Consider the following 25959-nt stretch of genomic DNA (forward strand, 5'->3'; position numbering starts at 1 on the left):
ACAGTGTCGTGTTAAGAGAAGTAAATAACTTGAAGAGATGATAATGAGTGCGGACTAAGGGGGACTCAGAAGGAAATATAAAAAACAGTATAACAAGGTCTCCTAAAAGATTCTTCCAATTTTCAGAACTAAGGGCCATGGCTCCTCCTAGGAAAATATCCTAGTTACGCCAATGATGTTTCATGTTAGATCTCAAAAACTACGCATGGTTCAGCAATTAGGTCCACTTTTGTTTGTGTTCAGTTGTGCAAAAGCTTGCAGGTGGTGTTTGTTCCATCTTTATAGCTCCATAATCATTGCCAGGTCTATATGGTGACGGGATTAGCTCCTCTTTGCATCCAAGACTTCAATCGTCGAACTGGATCGCGATATTAAGACTCTTAATGTATCAGCAAAGTATCATTGAAATCCAATTCCAGTTACGGAAGTTAATATGTTCACAAGTATTACTGAAATAAACCTTATTTAGAATTCATACCGTTATCAAGTTATATGAGAGATACTGGAACGATTATCTTTAGATGGCCGCTGTCATACATAAGCTTATACACCGGAAAAAAGAGGGAAAATGCCAACTCTGATCAGTTGGTATATGGAAAATATTTTAAACAGTACAGTATACAATTTTGAGTTAAGATTTAATATATTTTACTCTCTTTCCAGTCATTTAACAAAGCTAAGTAATAAGTTTGGCAATATTTATATAATCTAGTAAGACTAAGTTCAAGTGGCCCAAGAGTTAGTGTGGAAAGCGAACTCTATTTGACACGAAGGTCGCCACTCCGTCAGTATCTTCAATCAGCTTTTAGTGGCAGTAACGATGTGTGCTCAGCGTCTGATAAGTGAACTGTTACCGTATGAATTTGAACTCGGTCATAACGCTGCGACAATAACATTTGTTACCCAAAAGGGAAAAGTCCTGTAATAACAGCACAGCTAATCGTTAGTTCCAGAAATTTCCTGTAGGTTGCAAAATGGCAAGATCAGCCAAAGTCCGGCCGCCCAGGGTAACAGATTCTGAGCTCATACAACACACCATTGAGGAAATCTATCCATCAACACACGACGATTGCTAAATCAAATCGACATGTTCCAGACCACTGCAGTGCGTCACTTTCATGAACTTGGGAAAACCATCAAAAGCTGCCACATTTTGCCACATGAGTTGACTTCAGCTAAGGCCCAGAAGAAAGTGGATATGTACCGACAACTGTTTGATGAATCTGTGTGATGAATATTTCCTAGAACGAATTTTCCCATGCGACGGAAAGAGGATGCTTTTCCGAAATCCGAATGTGCAAAAGAAAACAAAAGGGCTTGAGCAAATGTCAACTTCCAAAACTGATCGCCAAAAAGGGCCTTTCGAGCATAAGGTCATGCTCTATATGTAGTAGAACTACATGGGGATAAGTCACTTCGAGTTAGTTCTCAACAGTTGTATGGCCAATTCTGAACTTCATTTCGAGGAGTTGGAGTGGATGTATACTGCATATTGGTAGAAATATCCTACACTGGTCAACGTGCTGGTGAATCAAAATAACGCATAGCCACACTTGACTTGAAATACGCAACAAAAAATCAGGGACTTGGCATACGAACTGATGCCATACTCAGCTTACAGTTGTGACCTTTCCCTTTGGGATTATTATCTGTTTCAGTCCATGGTGCACTCTGAAATTCGATGCTTCACTAACCAGCAGGAGGTGGCAACAGTAGTGACTGATTCCCTTGCCTCTAAGGACAAGATGTGGTAACAAAGTGAACGGAGGAACTGACAAAAAGTTGACTGTAGATAGTTCAACACAAGGAACTACCTTGAATGTTAACATGCTTTGTTTGTGTTGTAATAAATACAGGTATGTTGTGTACTAGAGTATTGTAATCCTAATGACTTAATCTTGTAATTACTCACAGATCATGTTGGCAACCTATTTCAAAACTTAATTTTGTAAACCAAACAGGTAGCATCTCAGCCTCCCAACAACTTTTCCATACAGTTCAGAGGTTCTGCAGGGTAGGCACATTTAAAAATTTCTTGTTTTACTGCAGCCGATCATGTAAGTAATGGTACAACTGTTTTCTTTAACTCAGGGTAAAATTTTCTGATTGGAAGAGAATAGGGACAGAAATTCTAGGATAGGATAGAGCAAAATCATGGAAGGAGGAAGAAAATCAGACTACAATAAACAAGAGATTTTTTTTAGAACTATGAAGATCGTATTGTGATATTGTGACAGTCGTTTTCTCGTGAATATAACACTTGCCTCAGTAGTTAGTACAGGTGGATGCGCAAAGTATTTTGTCATACATAATTGCCAGGATCACAATGGCGAAAGAAACAAATATTATTATGATGATAGAAATATTTATATGAAATAGTACAATAAGAAAAAGTTATTTACAATTTTGTAAAAAAAAAAAAAAAAAATACAAGGAGCTGAGAGCTTTGATCAGTGTTAAAGAGAAAAAGAGGTTTGTGATACTGGCTAATTTTGTCTTGAAGTTCTTTTTGCTGTAGTTTACTCCCAAGGGCTTCATTCGTCTTAATTACTGATTGGCTCCACTAACTTTGTCTCCACATGGTCTCTTACTCAACACATGTCTCTGGTAGGCCTTTACTACTAGAAGAACATAACATGAGAGGAAAGTTCTGGTTGGGTTTCCGAAAGAACACACTGATTTCTGCTGCTGCCTGGCGATCACGGCTGAATTGTCTCAATTGCCAATCACCGTCCAAAGTCTGCGGTTCCTGACTTGCCGTCCATATATATGGAGAACTCATGTCAGTGTCTGTTTACTGGAAATGGAACTCCTTGACGATTCTGGCCGAGAAGTTGAGGTATCTCGTCGGACTCCTCTTGGTCTCTCTAACGGATGCATGTACTAAATGAAACATTACAAGATCATTTTAAAAATAAACGTTTACCATATTAAAGTATGTATACAAAAATACAGAAACGATATGAAATTGGAGGGAGCAGGAAAATTCGCTGTAGGAAAATTCGGTGTACAGAAAATTTGGTGTACGGAAAACTCGGTGTAGGGAATGTTAGGTGTAGGGCTTGAAGAAAGATTCGTTGGAGGATGTCTCCTAGAATTTTCTACTTCCAAAAAAATGTAGGTTACTGGAAAGGTAAAGTTGAAAATTTTAGATTTTTCAAAAATGTTCTGACGACTTTATGTCTATTTTATAAATACATATTTAAATCTAAATTCTTCAAAAATTACATAGTTTATTTATGTTACTCAAAGGTGTAAAAATAAATGCTTCAACTAAAGTATCTACGCCTGATTGGAGGAGAAGTCAATAAGGAGTCAATAGGGTTGTAATACTTGTTTACCTTAACTTAAGACAAACAAACTAAAGTGTCTGATTGTAGAAGTCAACTATTTGTACTACTATTATCTGATAAAATAATCCTGCTTTATATTGCCCTTTCCACTAAGACTTTTTTGATCAATATATTTTTGCATCTTACATATGTATATACAGAGTGATTCTTTCAAAACTCACGGATTCCATTTGACTCTAGAATTTCTAACTGAAGTCCGATTTTCATGCGGTTTGTTGCAAATCATCAAGCAAAGATGGGAGATTTGTGAGACTATGTTTACTGGTTTAAATTCATCCGGGACAATATCGAGCAGGCCGCAAGAAGAACAGCAAATATTTGCCATTGTACGTTACAGTTCGAATGAGATATCGGATATTTCAAGCGAAATTGAAGAATACAAATTAAATGTTAGTGGTAACACTCATAAATCACATGTTGAATAGAGATTTCTTGAGTGACTTAAAGTCGGTAACTGACATCTTCCACAACATCCGCCAGCGGGGTCCGATGCTTCCCTGTCTTACTCAGAAGCGATCCTGTTTCCTGCAATGTATTCACTAACGACCATATTATGTTCCTGTCTGGGGCAGAACGTGAGGCAAAGTTGCGTGTAAATTCCCTTTGCGTAGCAACAACAGATCTCGCTCTCCAAAAACTTGTTAACGATAAAATCACGTTGCTCCAAAGAGTACAGTATTGTAACTGTGTCCTAATCATATTGATACAGTAGCAAAGCATAATTCTCAATACAACAGCCCAGTTTCCTGTTTCTTATTGACCGTCGCGAGGTTGACATCTAACGAAGAAACTCAAATCTCCACACCGCACCTCACCTAATTCCAATTCGGTACAGTGGCGAATATTTGCTGTTTTTCTAGAGGCGTGGCCGATATTACCCCAAATGAATTTAAAACAGTAAACATAGTTCCATTTCCTTGATCATTTGCCACAAATCACATGAAAATCGGACTTCAGTTAGAAATACTAGACCCAAATGAAATCCATAAGTTTTAAAAAAATCACCTTGTATATGTTCTATGATGTACTATAGGAAAGGTGTTTTAGTTGTTCCTATAACTATTCTCTGAACTTATAGTTGTAATTGTTTTATTTCTGACAAAAAGTGTCAGCTTCATTGTGTGATGAAAAGTAATTTGTTGTAATACTCCGCAAAAGACATACAAAAGATATTAGACTCAAGGCAAAAAAAAAAATAAATTTGCTTTTCTTGAAATAGGTAAAACATTTTATTCGTTACATTTTATGGTTTTCGTTTTCACAATATGAAGTGTCGTAAATTATCGTAAGTGGTAATATTCAATATGTATTACACCGAATCTACCTTACACCTAAATTTCCCCACACCGACTTTTCCGTACACCGAATTTTCCTAGACCCGAAATTGGGAGCTTGAAACTCATTGATGAAATTATGCGTACACTCTTGTCTTGAAATAGCAGTTGAAAATAATCTTGGCGCCTAATTTGAAAATCGAGATAACAAACAAACCAAAAATAATAGACTCATCACTTTAAAGATTTCATATAATTTTAAATTTCATATGATTCACTTCGAGACTATCGAGACGACATTGAGACTTGGCCCTCGAGAATTGAAATAAGGATTTCTTTATCGAGACAAGACCGAAGCGACGATTTTCAACTCGAAATGAAACCGAGACTGAGACCGCTATTTGTAGATCTAGGTATGACGGAGACTGTATGTAGTTTTAACCCGACTCGTCTCGATATCATCCTTAGATAATAAGGAAAGTTAAAATTAATATTGAACATTCGACGTATACATCATCATATCCAAACACGTTTACAAATGTTATATGTAAGATATAGGAGAATTTCATTCTGTTTTCATTTCAAGAGTCTACCCCAATTTCCATGTTCATTGCTGCACATGCACCTTGCAGAGACTTTATTTGTGAGGGCCAGGGGGCATTGTCCCCCCTTAGTTCGAGAAACACATAAATATTAATAAATTTATACTAGTATGCTAATAAAAAAAAAAAAAAAACGTGAAACTCTTTATGTCGGTTAGAACATCTTGCACACACACACACCATAGCAAAACCTGAAATGACGCTAATTGCACTTAGGATTTTAAAACAGGAATATTTATTTAGATAACACTCCTGTGTAATTTCTTGCAACACTTTTGTTAGGCCCTATACTTTTCAAGCAAGATAGATTAAAACGTTATTTGCCACAAAGTTTAGGCGTCCTGTAACTGAAACTATACATTTCCTGGCATTTGTTCAATAGGTTCTTTGATTTTTTGGAGTTCCTATATGGTAGTAAGTTAGTATGCGACAATATTTCCCCATTCGGTATACTGTATATAATATGCGTGGCAAGATGCGAACATGAGATAAGTAGTATGTGCTTAATATTATGCATCGAAAGATTCCAATTGGTGACTTAGCATGCTCTTCAGATGACACTAATGTGTATAAACTTCTTCCCTGGAAGATAAAATATATTAGATCAGCGTTTCTTTTGTTAGCAGTAGACTTCCAAACTGTTATGCGGCAGTGATAACTCTGTCACTTGCGGTTAATTGGGTGATATATGAGGTATTTTGCATGAACTAAATTAATGTAATTGCTAACTTTGTTTATCTCTAAAGTAAATTACGCGATACTGCTTCAGAATCGAGTAATTCATTCGAAAGTTATCATAGACAATTGTTTTAATATCAGATCCTGGATATATAAGGAAATCACTAAGTTGGGATTAAATTTACTAATTTTTAACATTTTCATCGATTAATTTCAATTCAAGCAATGGAAATAGTTAGGAAGACTTAGAAAAAGTATTCTTCACATTGCACCAGAATCAAATATGAAAGTTATAGGAGTTAATGTTTGTTTTATTCTCGTAGTAGATATATGTACAAACTTCCAAAATAGTTGGATTTTATCCAATTATCCAGTTTCAATTCCAAACAAGTAGCTTTGTGTGTTAGACTTCAAAGAAAAAAATATATGGTAAGTTACCTAAAAATCGGAGATAACGTCGTTGGCATAACCAATAGGAGCATCTCAAATAATTGAGATTTTGAGTTAGCACCGATGTACTATCTGATTTGATTAGATCAACCGAACTAAAAAAAAAAAAAAAAAAAATCTGTATCATAGCTAACGGAGGTATGGAGCGATCGGTAGATTTCATAAAACTATGTAAGATACCGGTTGTAACTCAAAATTAAAATTTGCGAGATATGTCTATTGGATATTTCAACGACGATAAGTATTACAGAAGTTACCGTTGAATAGAGTCCGTACGTCTGTCTTTTCCACAATAACTTTCATAATACAGAATCCGATTTTTGACAGATAAAAGTATGTGGAGTCGAGTGTTAGAAGCTTCCTTACATTTGTTTCAATCCACACTGTTCAATCCATATTTTCTTAGAAATTAGATTTGGCAATTCTCATTCATAAGGGAAGTAACTTACTTTTTTCGTTCCGCTTTATACAACCTCATCTACTTTTCTTCATTTTTCATTAATGAGAGTTTCAAACTCTTCTTTCTAACATATTCTTGATGAACAGATAAGAAACGGTTTCTTAGATTTAAGAAAGTATTTTTAACAGTGCAGAGCTAATTTAAGAGCAACGAAAATATTCAGAGAGAACTGACTTGTTAATCTTGATTTCTATTTATAATCGATGTATAAAAATCTCACTTAAATATTTACTCCTTAGGAATGTTGGTTCAACATACGTTTATTACGGTTACCTGAAATCATCAAATTACTTACTAGATTATTTTTTCCTATTTTTCAGGGACTGCGGGGAACACTACAACCTTCGATCTCTTCGATTCGGAAAGTGGTCAAGACCTAACGTTATCCCCGCAGACGTTCACAAGCTCTGCTGAAGCCTTCATCAACGACAACTCAGATAGCCTCGGCGTGCCAGGCGAGACAGATGCAGGTAAAGTAAACATCTCTATTTCACTGTTAATTCATTTATCCTATAAATTCTCAGTTGTGGCATATCAACTTATGGGGTAAGATATAAAATACTGACGTGAAAGTGTTGTTTGCAGTTGATTTGTAGATTATATTGATTATTATTATTTGAGGGAACACACGTTCTGAAATTACGTCGTTCTCTATTTTTTTTTTTTTTTAATCCTCTCGAAAATTAATATCTGGTGTCACCTCTGATCATAATATTGCAGCTTCTGAGCTTCATAAATGAGAACTCACCATTAACTAATACTTCTTTTTTCTTTTCCTTTCTTCATTTCTTTTACTATTTAAATGTTATTATACCTACATAGTAAATTAAACTGCGGCCAAGACCATTATTCCCTTCTAAGTTTTCAGTCTCGAACCAGAGTATTTTTATTAACTATTGCGATTTCTCTAGGAAGCTCGGTCATCAGGTTACGAAAGAAAATCTTTAAGTTTTACATCCCACGATTATACCGGCTAGGGTAAAGGAGACGCTGATGATGAGAAAGGAATGAAATGGTGGAATGAACAATCTGGAGAGAAACGGAAGAACCCCGAGAAAACCCACGCATACGGTGTTTGTCCACCACAAAGTTCACTTGGCGCGAGCTGTTTACGAAAGAAAATTATCTCTACAGAAGCTCAGGTTCATTCTCCAATGTTCTGTTTGTTCGCTTACAAAAATAAGAAATTATCAATTGAATACAATTGCAGAAATTATTAAACAGACGAATCAATCAGAAACAGTGTTTGTTAATAATACTATTGGCAACATATAAAAACTGGTAGTTGATACTAAGACTGCAGTGAATGTGTCACTGTGTATTTTTAAAAACAAAAAGTGTCATGTCTCAGTCGAATGGTAGTGTGGGACGAGTGCTCTTGTGAATTTGAGCAGTTAACTAAGAAGTTAACGTATTATACGCGAACTGAAAGTCGATTACACGAAGACGGAGTACAGAGAAAATCTGCTGAGGATTAGAGGAGCTCTTCACTTGTGTTTTTCCTCCGAGAGACTCAAAAGCTATCATTAGTCTCAGGATGAAGCTAATCCCAGCATCCTTTCTTCGTTTTAACTTTCTCACTTTTTATTGGAAACAACCGAATGCTGCTGGAAGGCGGAGATAGCAGGCAGTGCTGCATTTTTGTTCTTCTAGTTCCAGTTATCTTTATAAAGTATCCTCGACAGCGACTGCAAAAACTACTTCAACAAACAGCTTCTTTTTCGCCGTATGTTTTCTTCTCTCTTTTCCTTTGTCTCTGTCATTCGCCATGTGAAATATGTTTCTGACAAAATACTGTACTTGTTAATGTAAAACAGGAAGCTAATCAGATATACGTATGCTGTTAGTTGGTCAGAAAGAGAATTGATAAAAAGTACTTTTTTTTCAGTTTTAAGTGTTTTTAAGAGAAACCGTAAATAGTTTTGTAGATGGTATATATTCTTCCCAATGAAAAGATCATAAATAATGTAGGCAATTCTAATTAGGGATGAGCTTGAACTTAAGCGGCGTCGGAAGTGTCACCATTCATCTAAACGACCTCGAAACTGAGACTTTTACTCCAATAGCAGTCGTTTTCGATTATTTTTACATTCCATCTCTCACCCTTTTCCTATCTTGCCGAAAATGTACTACAAACCTAAATTAGGCCTGAGCGCACACATGTACCAAAATTCATCGAAACCGGCAGTCATTTATGAGAATTAACTAGTAAACATTGATACACTCATTTTTCTTTACATAAATGAGTGTTTTTTGCTATGAATTTTATAATAAGAAAGTCTAGGTTTTGTTGGAGCACTATCTTATCTATATAGTTAGCGTACTCATCTTCGACTGAGGACGCGGATTCCCATTGAGAGTTCTCGTAGTTCGGTCCCACGTTAAGCTATAGTTCCAAATCTCATATATCCTCATTGCTGAAAGAGACACTCAACTTTAGCCCATCCAATCTAGATTTAGTTGGTTAACATCCCTTTTTAATATGGAAGTTATACAGGATGACCCAATATGACTGCCACGGACTAATAAAACAAAAAGTATTGCAGGTAGAAATGTGTTTATTCAAAAATATAAAACAGTATATAATCGATTTGTTTTGGTGTGAAGCGAAATAATTGACAATACAGTTTGAAGACGGTTTCAGAATGCCACAGTTTGTAATTGCTCAATATTCTCACATATACAATCACTTTTAGGTCGGCTAGAGTATGTTTTCATTACTAAGCCCATTGTTCAGAAATTCTCCATCCACTGCAAGTTAATCTTACGTGGGATAGCAAACTTTAAGCGAGAAGCTCTTTACACAGTAATCACAGACCTGCTGCTTTTGAAAAACATTTCAACTGGATACGCGCGATGAGCTCCAGACCAAACCATAATGATGACTGAAACAGCAGGAGAATTGTGAGCAGAAGGGATGGCCACTCTTCTCGCTCTTGTGCTGACAGCGTTGTAGCGGATAAAGAAGTGTGGATGGGTGGGTCGGGGGTTATGGGTATTCTTGACAATAATGGGTATTCTGTGAAACTTTCAAAATTTTTCGACCACCCCCACCAAAATTTAAAAAATATTCAATTTTGAGCATGTATGATATGATAATTCGGTAAGGGGAGGGGGCAGGGCGTCAAAAAATTTTGAGGTAGTTTTAGTTCAAGGGTAACCTTTTGGGTCAATAGTGACCCAATTTGGATCAAGGGCCGATTTCACTATCTTACTAGGAAAGACCCTTTCAAGAATTTGGGTGTGACATTGGGTGTCTTGCATTGACATCTGGATTACATTCCAGAAAATCCTGAACAAGCAAAATGAGAAGCAAGATGAGAGATTATACTACGATATGAGAGATATAGAGCATAGATACCAGGGTAGGTGGAGTGTTAGCATGATGGCGGACTATTGCTGGAGCATAAACAGACAAACAGCGGGGGGAAAAACAAGAAACTCACCAAAGGTTACAGGAAAAAGCGTTTGACAAACAACTGAAAAATATGTGTTTGGTTTACATATTCATCAGATGTAAGACATCATATATATAAGAATGCATCAGGATGAATCATATAGCATATAATATATAAGAATGAATCATATATAAGAATACATTATATATCCCTATATATATATATATATATATATATATATATATATATATATATATATATATATATATAAGAATGAAAAGAATGAAAATAGTTTTGTAGGCGAATGTATTTATATTCATTCAGATTTACATTTCAGTACAGACATCTGTATAGTTCCTTCGTATTTCTGTTCCCATATATAATATATACATACAAATTTTGTGGTATTGGGTTGGATTTTCAAACTCAATTTGCGGGAAAACCTAGGGTGATTAGAACAAATGGACTTCATTTTCAGAATCGGCGAGTCAAGAACTATTAAATTCACCTATCAAAACGAATATAACTTTCAGATGGTTTTTATTTGCAGCCCTGTGTTAATAGTAGGCCTATTAATAATTTTAAAAAATCAAGCAAGTGTGTCGCAATGACGTGGTATTCAGTAAAGTGTGTCGCCAATCAAAAAGGTTCGAAACCCCTGCTATAATCTATAATTCAAAATTATTTTCCCGGTTGTAGACCTTTAAAGAACTACTTCACTTTTGCCAAATGAAATAAATAAATAATAATAAAAACAGTTATATTAGTATTACTTCATTGTTGAACACACTTTCTCACAAGCATGAAATAAGGAAATGTATTATCATGTTTATTCTCTTACACCCTTAATGTACTGTACATCTTTACATCAATAGTTGTAGTCCAGAACAGATACACGACAGTTGAAGGAACAGTTGTGTTCTTCACTTGGGTCAGGCCCAAGGGCAGTACGGTTTTATGCTTCATGACCTCGGTATTGACTGGAGATGATATGCATTAACATAATATGCCTGATTTTTCTCTGGTGAAAACATCGATCAAAGATGAATGTAACGGATAATAAATGAGAAACTGTAAAATTTAAATTTCGATCCGATTAAATAAACTCTTACTGCTATCAATTGCGTTATCTGGTATGTAGGATTGAAATACACTGAGTCAATAGGAAGGATACAAAAAGTAGTATTAAAATTGATTAGAGTTTAATTGTATGGTCAACACTGAGATTATATGAGGTATTTATCATTAGTTAGATTTTATTCAAAGCTTGATACACCTCTTGAGGGCTGACCTTGCGAACACATAAAGCACGAGCGTTAGCCACCTGGCTATGAAGAAGTACGCGAGCTACAATAATTCTCCAGTCAATAATGAAGTGAAAAATTGCAAAGTACAGACTATACACCTCGTACAGATTACGCAGTCGATGATAGTACTTTCAAATTTTCAATTTTTACACAGCTTTTTGAGACTATCGGAGACGAGACCTAGACTAGATCGAGACTTGGCCCTCGAGACCGAGACAAGAACGAGATTAGACCCTCAAGACCGAGACAAACATGTGTTGATCGAGATGAAAACGAGACGGCGATTTTCGACATGAGACGAGACAGTAATTTGTCAATCGAGGAGAGACCGAGACTGACTACCATCCCTAGTGACCATCCCATGTAAAAATAATCGAGAACTACCAATATCAATGTCGAATCCATCCCGATGATATTTAAGTCCGACTTAAAAACGTTCACTAAAATTTATAGGTATAACGCCGAAGGCGTTAATCGTAGCCTACGTATAATACATAATATGGACATATATATATATATATATATATATATATATATATATATATATATATATATATATATATATATATATATATATATATATATATTATTTGATCAAAAGTATCTGGACACCCCAAAACATACGTTTTTCATATTAAATGCATTGTGCTGCCACCTACTGCCAGGTACTTGTTATCAGCGACCTCAGTAGTCATTAGACATCGTGAGAAAGCAGGATGGGGCCCTCCGCGGAACTCACGGACTTCGAAAGTGGTCAGGTGATTGGGTGTCACTTGTGTCAGAAGTCTGTAAGCGAGATTTCCACACTCATAAACATCTCTAGGTCCACTGTGTCTGATATGATAGTGAAATGGAAACGTGAAGGGGCACGTACAGCACAAAAGCGTACAGACCGACCTCGTCTGTTGATTGACAGAGACCGCCGACAGTTGAAGAGGGTCGTAAAGTGTAATAGGCAGACATCTATCTAGACCATCACACACATCACACAGGTAAATGCCAAACGACGTCTCGCTTGGTGTAAGGATCGTAAACATTGGACGATTGAAGGGTGGAAAACCGTTGTGTCCAGTAACGAATCACGGTACCAATGTGGCGATCCGATGGCAGGGTGTCGGTATGGCAAATGCCCGGTGAACGTCATCTGTCAGTGTGTAGTGCCAACAGTAAAATTCGGAGGTGATAGTGTTATGGTATGGTCGTGTTTATCTTGGAGGGGGCTTGCACCCCTTGTTGTTTTGTGTGGTATTCTCACAGCGCAGGCCTACATTGATGTTTTAGGCACCTTCTTGTTTCCCACTGTTAAAGAGCAATTCGGGGATGGCGATTGCATCTTTTAACACGATTGAGCACCTGTCCATACTGCACGGCCTGTGGCGGAGTGGTTACACGATCATAAGATTCCCGTAATGGACTGGCCTGCACAGAGTCCTGACTTGAATCCTATAGAACACCTTTGGGATGTTTTGCCGACTTCGTGCCAGGCCTCACCGACCTACATCGATACCTGTGACAGTGGAAGCTGTCATCAAGGCTAAGGGTGGGCCAACACCATATTGAATTTCAGCAGTACCGATGGACGGCGTCACGAACTTGTAAATCGTTTTCAGCCAGGTGTCCGGATACTTTTGATCACGTAGTATATATATATATCCAGTGTAACTCTGGAACAGTGCAGTAATTTCAACTAAACTTGAAAAATATATGACTTACAATTTGGAAAAAAGTGTTGTGGGAGTAAGACATTCCGAGGTGTGGGAGTTGAAAGGGCTGGAATGTAAAAGTAATACAAAATGATCCATATTAGTGTGCAGTACGTAGTTTTTGGGATCACTGAAATGAATAGTGAAGCTCCGAATGTCATTTAAGTCCAAATCCAAGTTCAACTTCATCTTCAGATACGGAGAGGAGAAGGAATGAAAAATATAATGTTAAAAGTGACTGAAATTAATGTTTAATTCATAGTTTTCGGGGTCGGAAAGACAGTTGACCTATTTGAAATTACTTTTGGAACATAGTTAGTACCTACCTTAAGCGCTTTTTTAAAAAAATACATATATCAATTTGATTAAAGAGCGGGTAGGACGTTTCAAACTGAATGCCAAAAGTATAGTGTCTTTGTATTTTTATTGTTACTTTTTCATTGAAATATTTGTCGTAAGTGAGGAGGGGAAGAGGGTATCTATAAACCTATTCTCTCCGTGTGAAGTACGACCATTTCAACTAGTTTACAAAATAAAATTTAAAATATCACGCAGAACTAAACACTTTTTTTTTTCTTCCGTTTCCTTCTTAAGAAAAAGCAGGAGGGATTTTAACATTTTTGTTGAAACATTAGAACGCTAATTTCAATGGGACAGATTACTACTTTGGAGAAACTGATCATCTTAAGATATGTCTCATTTGCACTAATATCTTATGTAAATGTTTGAATTTTTCTTAGCCCTGCTTTCTGCAATTCAGTTGTTCTACTGTATGCTTTACATATTTTGAACACAAGACGAAGTGCATGTTAGTTGTCTTGGAATCTTAGCAGATTGTATGTGGCCACGAAAATTGATAGAAATACGTGTTTGTATTGTGGTTATAGACAGGGTAAAATGTATAATATGGTTATTGCAGACTAAGTTTGATTGTTAGCAAAGAGGATTAAAGTCCATGTTTGTATCTTGTGCTCAGTAAAAGCCCTTCTTCTTTGATCCCAGTCGAGATTAGCTGTTGCTCTGGTACAGATTTATTGGATTTCCCCCGCCTTCATAGCAATGAAATCCTTATTTACTGCCGCTTCGGTGGCGCATTGATTCTTAGGATGAGGAGCATTAGAGTGTTCCAGAGCAGCAGATGAGAAAATCATGTCCTTTGTGCTCGCCTAAGTGCACCCATTACAAACTTGAAATTCCTCGCTTTTGTGAATTTTATTTGAAGGAATGGCGAAAGCTTATAAAAGGAAGAGAAAGTGAACAAGAAGATTTTAATACAAATTGAATACTGAGAAAAGTAACAACCACTTGAGAATTTGTCATTCGTTTCTTTGCAAGCTTCAAACAATTCAAAAATGCACTGCTTACGTCACAGAAACTGAAACAAGATATTTTGGCTTGACATCATGTATCGGGTCACCTCTCTGAGTGTATTCAAAACTTCAGGGAATGCTTTCAAATTGTGTTTCTTACTCTGAACAACAAATAAATTTAGTGGAATGCTGACAGGAAACTGACGTAAGTAAAATACTCACTGTATTTAAAAATATTGCGTTAATAAAACCTATTCTTTTAGTTTAGAATACAAGCTAAAAGTAATTTGTAATGTTCTATCATTACAAATGTTATATATATATATATATATATATATATATATTAGCAGGATTGTTTATTATATTATTAGACCAGAAACATTAGAAGAAGTCTAACTACTACATTAATTCAAGTTAAAAATAAATGACGCACAGATTGAGAATATCTTAGCCACTATATTATAGCCAAATAGCTATATCTTTTTTCTAGTTTGAAAACTTGGCACTTAATATGCAATGGAAAATGAGAAATGTGTCGTCATAATATTGCAATGTCTATTTGTCCTTCTCGAATGGGAAAATCGTGTGAAAAGTTACCCAAGATTTGTTTTCTATATTCCTATTCTGTCTGCCTATTTGTTATCTGTGCTTGCTCTGTCCAGCCATGTGTATTATACATTAATACAGCTCATGGACGTAAAAGTCTAAAACTACACTCATTAGTGCATTACGAGTAACAGAGAAGATATGTAAAACTGCTACACCGTATGTGATACTAATACTACAACTACTATAGCTGATACTACTATTACTATTACGATTACGAATGCTAGTGCTAATTCCACTATTGCTGCCACTGCTACTACTATTACTATTAACACTACTGCTACTACTCATTACTATACTAATACGACAGCGAATACTGCTATTACTAGTAATACGAAAACAAAACAATGCAAATGAAATATTTGAGTTTTACGTCCTACAGTTATGCCGGCTAGGCTAAAGGAGACTGTGATGATGAGAAATAAATGAAATGGTGGAATGAATAAAGAGGAGGAAACGGGAGAACGCCGAGAACCCCACACACGGTGTTTGTCCACCACAAAGTTCATTTGGGGAGAGCTGGGATCGAACCAGGGACCCCATCCACCAGTGGTGAACGCTCAACCACTGAGCCATCGTTCCAGTAACACCTAATCAACCCTGGCGTCTTGGTGATTTATTTCATCATTATACTTTGTTATATTTGTAGTATCATACTATAAACAATACAGGAACATGTAACACCATTTGGTATTTGCCTTGCTAATTGAGCATTACTACAAATTGCACTGATCTTATGAGCACGCCAGTTCACAGTTTTGGCCTCCGTGGTCTTATGATAGCGTACCAAATTCTACTTAGTAGGTCAAGTACTTGACTTTATCATACGTTCTTTAGGTAATTACGGCTCAGGCCGTATGGATGATGATGGGATGAATTGGTGGAATGAAAACAGTGGGAGGAAGCGGGACTACCCTGGAAACTCCCACGCACACGGTGTTTGTCCACCACAAAGCTCACATAGCACAAGCAGGGATTGATCCGACGACCTCTAACACCAGATGTGAGTGTTTTTCCTACTGAGCCACCGTTGTCCTTCGTAGATCAAGTATCGGTTCACATTCTACGCAGACCGGCCATAATAACTAGCATTTCTCCGTTTTCTTCTGTACTTAGAAGGTGAATTCGGTACCACCAGACATGTCAACTCTGACGCGAAGTCGTAGCAGTTGTAGTAGTATTAGCAGTGGTCGTAGTAGTAGTGGTAGTAGTAGTAGTAATAGTAGTAGTATTAGAGTATTTTGCAGTCTTCTACAAAGAGTCAGTTTCCCAAACACATTAAGATTAACATAGGCTGACAGTAAGACCGTACGAATACGGCAAAGACAGGGGTAGTGGAGGACATTAAAAATAAGAAGAAGAAGAAGAAGAAAAATAACATTAATTTCCGATCCGTCTTTCAGTGTGTCCGGGCCGAACATGGTTCTGCATCTACTGGCCCGAGTTGGCGTTTTACTGAAATAGACCCCCATTCCATAATGCCTTTGCGAAATTTGTGCATTACAACGCAATGTAAATAGTGCAATAACAATGTCGATTGCTACCGAATGTGGCTCCAGATTACATTTACGCTTCATCTTAAGGAAATATATTTTGTTCAGATTATGGGGCAGCACAGCACCCTAAATTATTTTCAGCTCCTTTGGAAATGGTATAGTGGATGCATTGCATGCTTTACAAATAAAGTCGAGGGGACAATATTTGACACAATTTAAAGCCTTAATAAATGTATATCATTTCTGGAGATCCTAATAGTAGATATTTTACTGAAATAGACGTAGGCCACATTTTTGTTTCATTTATTTTTTTATGTGGTAAACCTATTTCATCTTCATTTATAAATTCATTTTTGTATTGTATCATATGGAATAAGAAGTTTTAATTTTACGTGGGTCCTCTTCGAACGTCCGGAAGCTTAAATGGGAGGATAGTTCCCCCCTTCTCTCCACAAGTTACGGCTGTGAGTAGTACGCATTGCAAAAAATTAGATCTGGATTTTTTTTCTTTTTTTTACGTTTTGAGAGGTACACAAGAAAAAATTATACAAGTATCACAAATGTTTGAAGAGCTCAGCTCTTCATTTAGTTTCGTTAGAGTACGTTGGTTTCTTTTAACTCACTAGAACAGAATTTTGTGTATATTACTCGTCCACAAATGTTTCTAATCAGGAGACAGAGTTAATCACTAGTGGAGCGTTCACCTCTGGTGTGAGGGGTCCCTGGTTCGATCCCAAACCATGTAAGTTTGTGATGCAGCATATCGTGTTTGTGGGTTTTCTAGCGGTTCTGGTTAATCATTCGCTTTCATTAATCATCCGTCTCTCCTAGCCTGCCGGACGTAAATGTGGAGCATGAAACAAGAATTTTCACTTCATTCAGTAATGACCCAATTGAAACTAATTTTTTGCCATTACTCTGCTTTCGCATCTGTTTATTTGTTTATTTAAATGTTAACTCATATGTTCAAAACGCTTAAATCGATGTGTAAATGTTCACTTAAACTAATATAAACAATATACAAGTATGTTCCATTGGCTAAAGAAAACGACAGTAAGCGCAAAAATATTATGGTGGAATAATATTCTTAAGTGTTAAGTAGTACGATAATAGTATTGGAGAATTCTCGGTAAGCTCATGAACATGATTATCATCGTAAGTTTGCGCGTACTACTATTGAATTCTGTAGATAATTAGGTAATTTTTAATTGGGGAAATTAATGTTATCTCCTAGGTAAATATCCTCGGGCTCTCACCCTGAACGCATTCCTTATCGAATCTACGACGAACTTGCATACTACTGTAGATATTAGCACTTTACTATCAAATCACTATGATTTCATATCGTTGAGTTTTTCTTAAGTGTGCATAAAATTCTCTTCGTAAATTCGGTTGGTGACCCAAACATGGCATTAGTAGCAGTGGCGGCCGGTAGGTTTTGGTTTCGGGTGTTGCAGTACGAACGATCGGAAGCAGAAGATATAAAGTGGACTCATTGACTAATCAACATAACTTTAGATGCAAATGCTATGCGACATGTTAAATTAAATAAAATTCTGTTTTTAAAATATAAAAAATGCAGAACATTTAATCCGATTAATCACCTTATTTGATTAGTAAGTTCATTCTACTCTTTTTGATTGGAACAAATCTGCCTAATACATGCTGGTTGAATTCTAGTATTCTTATTGTCAGGTCTTTTTCGATGGAAAGCATAACCTTTCTTGGGACATTCAGTTTCTTGAAAGTGTCAATTCTTTTTGATGAAAAAAAAAAAAAACTTCTTTTACTATTGCCATAGGTACAGTTAATATTAAATTCAGAAGCTTTGTAGATTCACTAAATATTTTTCTAGATTATTGTGAACAATTCATTCTAGCAAACTCAGTCCCTGGCAGTGATCCAAATTCCTCTTTAGTGTAGACAGAAGAGAGTTCGTAGCAGAGATTAATGTTATAAAAAAATGTACATTGAACACGCTTTATTCACAATTTATCTAGGAAAATTTAAAATAAATTGTGGAAATATATCTAGTGCATACAACATTTCTGCCATCAGATGTTCTGTAAATTTGATTTTTTTTCGAACACTCCTGAATTGCCCTTTGCTTGTTTTGTCTAAGCCTTAGTTGTAAATTTTTCCTCAGTTGAAAGCTGGGCATTTTTTTTTTTTTTTTTTGTAAGTTATTTACAGAAGTCATGATATGCACTTCATTCAGAACTTGTAGGTTATGTACAGAATTAAAGTACACACAATAAAATTAAATCTAATAACTAATAACCAAAACAGCTGATAGAAAAGAGATACTGGTATATGAATTGCGAATGTCACATATTCATACATAGGGCTGTCAACTGGCCGGCTTTTCATTGGCCTGGCCTGAGAAATTGCTGTTATTTTGATTAAAGCCGGTGACGGGTACAAACTACTCCCAGTTTCTTTATAACCTTTTTTTTTTTTTTAATTTGTATCTAGTTCGAAGTATAGATATTGAAAAGTAGCTGTCATTCTGTAAACTCAAAACTGTTACCTTTCACCATCTATCCACGATTAATATATGTGTTAATGTACTTTTGTTCACGATAGTACATTTCCTTTCCATGGATAGGTCCGAACAGAGATACTTCACGCTGAGATTTATATCATAGAGAATTTTGAGGAAGTGCCGTTTTTTTTTTTTTTTTAATTTTACAGAGTTGACAACCCTATTCATACATCAACACACACACGCACACACACATGTGCGTAAAAGAAAAAAATACATTCCAAATCATCCGTCTTGGTTGTTACGCAATGCACCATGAACACAATATACTTCCACATGAGGGGAAACACTGTTTATCAATGTCATACGTTCTGGAAAGCAACCTTGAAACCTGCCAGATATAGGAACAACATGTTAGCTGGGAGGGGTTCAAAGTATTTGAGGAAGGCCCAATACGTCTACGAAATAACGAACCTGTCTTATACTGAACCCGAAAAGATAAGTAATTCTTAATTAGTGTCATCTATATTTTTAGAAAAAATGATAGAACGATTATCTCTGTAAGAAAAGAAAGAGTACATGATGAGGCGTAAAATAAAATATTTAGCCTACATCAATCATTTCTCTGTTAAACAAGTATAGTTCGTTAAGAAAGTCTACAAATGCTAGTCGAGTTTCGAAATTTTGGGGAGGTCCGGAGCCGGTGGACCCCCTCGTGGCTACGCCTCTAAGCATTGCTAACTAGTCCCAAATTCAATGTGGCGTTCCCCACCATACAGTTTTATCAAGAGTATAAAATATACTTATTTTATAAAAGAAATATGTATATACTAAAATAATACCCACAGAGGGGGGGGGGGAGATTCTGCATATTGACTTATTAATATTTGGTTCACAAATTACTGTAGAAGAAACCTTCATTATATAAGCTAAGAATTAACTTGTAAATGCGGATCTACTTTCATTTGATTTCTGCTCTACTACATATTTTCTTTCTTATTTTGTAATTCTGCTATCACTTTTTTTTAATTGTCATTATATTGATTTGCTTCAGTATAAGTACCGTAGTTTAAAAATACGAATGCATAAAACAAATTCCATTTGTTAATTGCTAGTGAAATAAAATTCAGAAAGCTCATTTAGCGCGAAAAAACCTTCTCATTTACTAGAAACCGTGCTGTGTTGCAGAAGCACTGCAACGACCAAACCCTTTAACTTCTGAGATAGGGGAAAGGAGACTTAACATGTGCTCCAATTCCCGCGCTGAAGGAATCTGGTCATTGTATGCTCGCTGCAACACAATATAAATTAGAGACTCTGTGACGGATTATTTTTCGCTTTTTAAAACGGATTAACGAAACGGACAGTTACAGAAGTAAAAAAAAAAAAAAAAAAAATGTTATTTAAAGTATATATGGAAGTATTAGAAAGTATTTTTTCTGTGTTATTTAAAGTATATATGGGAGTATTAGAAAGTATTTTTTCTGTTCTTTACTACTATTGTTACTGATGTTTTTTTTTCTTGAAATATTTTGGTCGTTGCGCAAAGCTGCAACACTAACATTAACCGCCACTGATTAATAGTGTACTAACTCAGGCTGCAAACAATGGTCGTTTACGTAAAGGTGATACATAAAAATACTATCACAACTGCCTTTGTGTACGTGTACGTGTAGCATACATTACAGCTTCCAAAAGAACTGCAAAATTTAAATGAGTACGTATGTTCATGACACTGATTGTGCTGTACTGCTAGGGAAAGTAATACTAAATACAAATTTAAGCGTTTAGTAACTTCAGTGTATTGACTTTATTGCTGGTCAGTACGTAGTTCAGTAATGCATGTTACATACTTTGTTGTATAATCTTGTAAAGTAGTACTCTATTCTCTTGTCCTTAGATATTGAAGTACTTTCAAATAATTGATTATAAACAAATAAACAAGTAATTTACTTTTAACTCTTTAAGGAAAGTTGCTTAAATTAAGGAAAAAAATTAAATAAAAACTTTCAGTTTAACGTACCACGATTATGACCTTTAGGCTAAGGGACACGGATGATTAAGGCAAATGAATGATGATGGAAGAATTGGAGGAATTAGAATGTGGGAGGAAAAGGGAGTACCCAAGAAAAACCACAAACGTACTTCGCAAGGGATCGAACCAGGGACCGCATGCACCAGAGGTAAATGGCTACTACCGACCCACCGTGCCCCCTTACTTTAAGAAAAGAATGAAGACTAAAAGTAATATACTATATTGAAAATAAATCCTAAGGTGAATATTCGGACCCAAGAGGAATGGAAATGGAAAATGGCGGAAACTTTATAACGAGAAATTTAATAATTTAAACGATTTACCTAACACTGTTGGGGTCATTAAGTTTAAGAGGCCCAGGTGGGCAGATCATGTAGGCAGAATTGAAGAACGTAAAACTGTTTCAAATTTTTTACTGGAAACACAATCGGAAAAAAAGATCATTAGGAAGTCTTAGGTGCATATGAAAGGACAATATTAAGATGGATCGCGCAGAAATAGGAATACAAAGTAGAAATTGAATCCAATTGGCTGAGGATAGAAGTCAATGGAAAGCATTTGCAAATGTGGTACTGAACTTCTGGGTTCCATAGGCCATAGAGTGAGTGAGTTAATAGAGTACATCTATAGTTCTATTTAAGTCTTCCAGAGATGTTTATTTTTTTTAATTCCACCTTAAGACATTACACTGAGAAAAAAATTGTATTTGGCGTACGTAAAATACAATCGTATGTTGCATTTGTAAATCCTTTAGTTTTTTGGACTTAACGTACAGTAAACGTATAACTGAAAACGCATGTTTTATAATGCTTTCTGTATGTGTTCCATCTGTACGTACTTTCCATATTGAAACAATATAGACGGTCGGAATCTCACATACAAATAGACGTATATAACATATAACTGACAAAGGTAACACATGTATGTATGTATGTAACATAAGGAAGACTGTTAGATATCAAACATCTGCAACGGCATGATGTAATACTTAAGGGCAGTGCCTATGTAGCATACGGATAATGTATGCTCCGCACTGATTTCTGTAGTAAGCAAGAGGATTCCGTATTTGTACAATATACCGCTGTCCGGAGAACGAATTTTTCTCAGTGTATTTTGTCACCTCCAGTAATTGGAAAAAAGATAAATTTAACTATAGGGAATAGAATGTGTTTCTTTTCAATATTTTGTGTTTATGGTCTTTTAAATCAGTTATAGTTACTCTGATTATTTACATTATTAGTGACAACTTTGTTTAAATGCTTTAGAACTTGATCGATACGGAACATGGCTACCACTACGGCGTGTGGATTAGATTTTTTTAAGCTCTTGTCTGTTATATATGTTGATGGCATTTTTATACTCCAGTTTCTGCTTACAATTTTATCAAATTTTTAGACAACTGTTCGACTCTTCGTGTATAGTGAGCGTATAGTACTTGAAGACAATTTGAGATAACTTCAAAGAACTACAACTCACTTAAAATTCCTAAATCTTCAGCCTTACAGTGTGCAGCTTATTGAATCAAATTGTAAGCTTATCATTCAACGTAAATACTCTAAATCTCCGTAGATTATATAAAAATTTCGGACTAACACTTTTTGACTCTTAATATTTAAATTTAAAATTCTAAATTGTACACCGTATATATGGGTTTCATTACAAGAATTAGATAGAATAAATCTACAGTGGAAGATTTTGGCTATCATATCGTGTGGGAAGAAATATAGAGCATATTACCCGTCATCCAGATTTTGCGAATTTTTCTTTGCTCATTACTCTTTTGTTATTCACATAAGAGTAGAAATATTTGCTCGAATTCTTTTTAGATAAGGAATTCCATGAAGACGAAGTTTGGAAAGTGTAAACAGACTTTGGCATTCATCACGGGAAGCTATTCGTTTGCTAGTGCTCGTGCAGCATTTACATATACTTCAATGCCAGATGCCAACTTTTCCCTTTTTCTTTCTATCTCGTTCTGTGTGTGTTACATTGATTCGAGTCAGTTTTTCTTTTGTATTTTCTTTCTTTTATTTACCTCAGAACACACACAAATTTTACTCTTTCTGAAATGTAAGTATTCAGTTAGGTCAGAGAAAATAAGGTTTTTCTTTTTTTTCTGAGAAAGTAAATGTTAGAAGAGAAGTAACAACTTAGTATGTTCATCAGCAACCGTCATGCTGAAAGTTTTAACGAACATAGCCTTCTTTAAACAAAGGAGTACAATTTCTTTGCTTCCAAAAGATTATCATCCGAACTTCCTCCGAAATTTTAGCACTATTTTAATCAAGCTGTGATTTAAAAAAAACTGAGGCTATAATGAAACATTAATTTCACACAATTTAATGTGTATTTTCTTGAAAATAGAACCGATGCAGTGAATTTAGGTGAATTTTATATAATTCAAAATGTAATTCAGAAAGCCTTTTGACTTCTCATCTGTGTATCGTAGCTGAAAAGGTGAGAAGTTTACTTTTGCATGTTGTTATTTCAAGTTCATACTTCAGGTATTTTTAGAAAACTCTCACATTCTTTGTTTCCGAATTAGAGCAAAGATCTCTATCCACTAAGCCAAGTACTGTACATGGAATTGCCTTTGTGGTCTTTACCATCAAGTAGAAGACATGTTCGCACAAAATTGGAACATAAATTTCTCTTCAAACCAAAATCCTTCCCTACTCAGGCTAAAACGTGTAATGTCATGATAGTATAAAATTCAATTAAAGAGACACTAATGAGTCAGGATCATTGATAAAACAGTGATTTCCAGTAACTGAATCTCTTTCTATGTTATTGAGAATACTTTGTCTACTGTAATAATAAATAGTCGATTATTATTCAACAAGTAAATTAAACCAGAGGTCAAAGATTCCATCTAAAACGAAGGTCATAAAATTGAAGCAAGATCTTATGTTAAGGAATGGATTATAATAATACGTTAATTATTATTAACTGAGACTTTTTTAATTGTAAATTTGTTTCTCCCCTAGAAGAATAACGTCGTGAATTTTGCTCACAAGAAGTGGTTTTGATCTACAGGATGAAATGAATAATGGAAAACGAAACAGAAATAAGTTCATATGACAGAAAATATTAATCCTTACTGTATTTAAATTGCATTGTAAATAAGATTTACGTGAATAACAAGATTTACGGTTACGCTACTACAGTAAAATGCAAACAATTGAAATGTAAATATATTACATTATTATCTAAATATACTACGCTGCTGAAATATACATCCGTGATCCGTAATCGTGTTTAATTAAAAATGTAAATAATTTTAAATCCAAGTGTCATTTTACTTTACAGCTCAAAGATATGTTATTCTGCCCCTTATCCATTGTGATCAAACAGTTATTCCCAAATTTGATTGATTGATTGATTTGTATCTGAGGCAAGTACCCCACTGTCAATTGAGCCTGAAATCGCGCGCGCTATACACTTAGCCAGAAAGGAGTACAAAGTTTCACCTTAATCTGATTTTTTTAATATAAAAAAGCTATATGGGGTCATTTATAAATTAAATATTTACATAAGCCTATAGCTTAATAACATTTGTAAGAGTGACTCTACAACTGTTCGGATTTTTATCGTACTTTCTTCATGCATCACATTTGTGTCTTTTTTGTCATATTTTTTACCATTTATTGCTGCACATCTTCTAACAAAACAGTACGTGGGTACAATTTATCATATTAAGAAATACCCTCTCTTTCTCTCTCGGAAGCACAATGAAACAATAAAAATTCTGCAGTTTAAAAATTCATAGTATAGGAAATATTTCAAAAGGAACATTGGAGATACTATTTACTTACAGCATAACGCAGATATATAGTATATACCAGTGTTGGGCAAAATCAATTGAAATCAATTGCAATTGATCAATCAATTGAAAGTAATTGCTCTGAAAATCAATTGCAATTGATTTCAATTGCAATTGATTTCAATTTGTAATTGACAATTAATTTCAATTGCAATTGAATTCAATCATAAAATTTGCAATTAAATTTTCGTCAATTGTTAATTGTTAATTGGTCACCAGGCAATTGAAACTTTTAATTGTTAATTGTCAATTGCAAAGGGTGCAATTGAAACATTTAATTGTTAATTGCAATTGACAATTGAAACTTGTAATTGTTAATTGTAATTATTAATTGCAATTGAAATCAGCAATTAAAACTGAAGATAAGAAGATGTGTGTGTATTGTGTTGTCCACTTGTTACTGTTTTACATATTTCAAATAAGGTACTTATAAGAAATGCTGGATACCTACCATCCCTCCCCCCCCCTGGGAAGAAAGCCAGGAAACTAAGTATTTTTTTAAAATATGTTTATGGTTCTATCCCCCTCGAAAGAACTCTATATGCCCGTCATGCATACAATAGGAATGGGCACCAGCGAGTTCGAGCGAGTTTTCTTTAAAACTCGACTCGACTCGAAGCAGACATCTTTGAGCTCGACTTGAGATCTCGGCTCGAAAAATTTCCCCCAACTCGACTCGAATTCGGATCGAGTTTCCAGTCGAGTCGAGCCAATTCGAGCTAAATCCTTTGTGTAGTTCCAAGTACTACTATCTTCAAGTATCCTACATAGACAATATAATAATCAATGATACTACTACTACTACTATAATTAATTATCATTATAACACCGTGTACCTGTATAAACATGGAATATAGGCGGTTTGTATCGGAATACTAAAAATTAGTTGACTGTCGATCTTGGTCGTCAAGAAATCTTCAGGAGGCAAGGACATCGGTCACGAGGTTCTTGGTTTGAGTTCAGGAGGAGCAAGTATTCG

At 35.4% G+C, this 25959-nt stretch overlaps 1 protein-coding gene across 2 annotated transcripts in view; it reads left to right on the forward strand.

The window, feature by feature from the left end:
• Positions 1-25959, forward strand: part of LOC145664431 (uncharacterized) — a 1424688-nt gene that overhangs the window by 963630 nt on the left and 435099 nt on the right. For both annotated transcript variants that reach the window (XM_081731113.1, XM_081731114.1), the window contains exon 4: positions 7138-7287. In XM_081731113.1, the coding sequence (XP_081587239.1) occupies positions 7138-7287 (150 nt within the window). The remainder of the gene's footprint in view (positions 1-7137; positions 7288-25959) is intronic.

This window comes from Thermobia domestica, chromosome 11 (assembly GCF_964235325.1).
Source record: "Thermobia domestica chromosome 11, izTheDome1.hap1.1, whole genome shotgun sequence".
NCBI classification, from domain to species: domain Eukaryota; kingdom Metazoa; phylum Arthropoda; class Insecta; order Zygentoma; family Lepismatidae; genus Thermobia; species Thermobia domestica.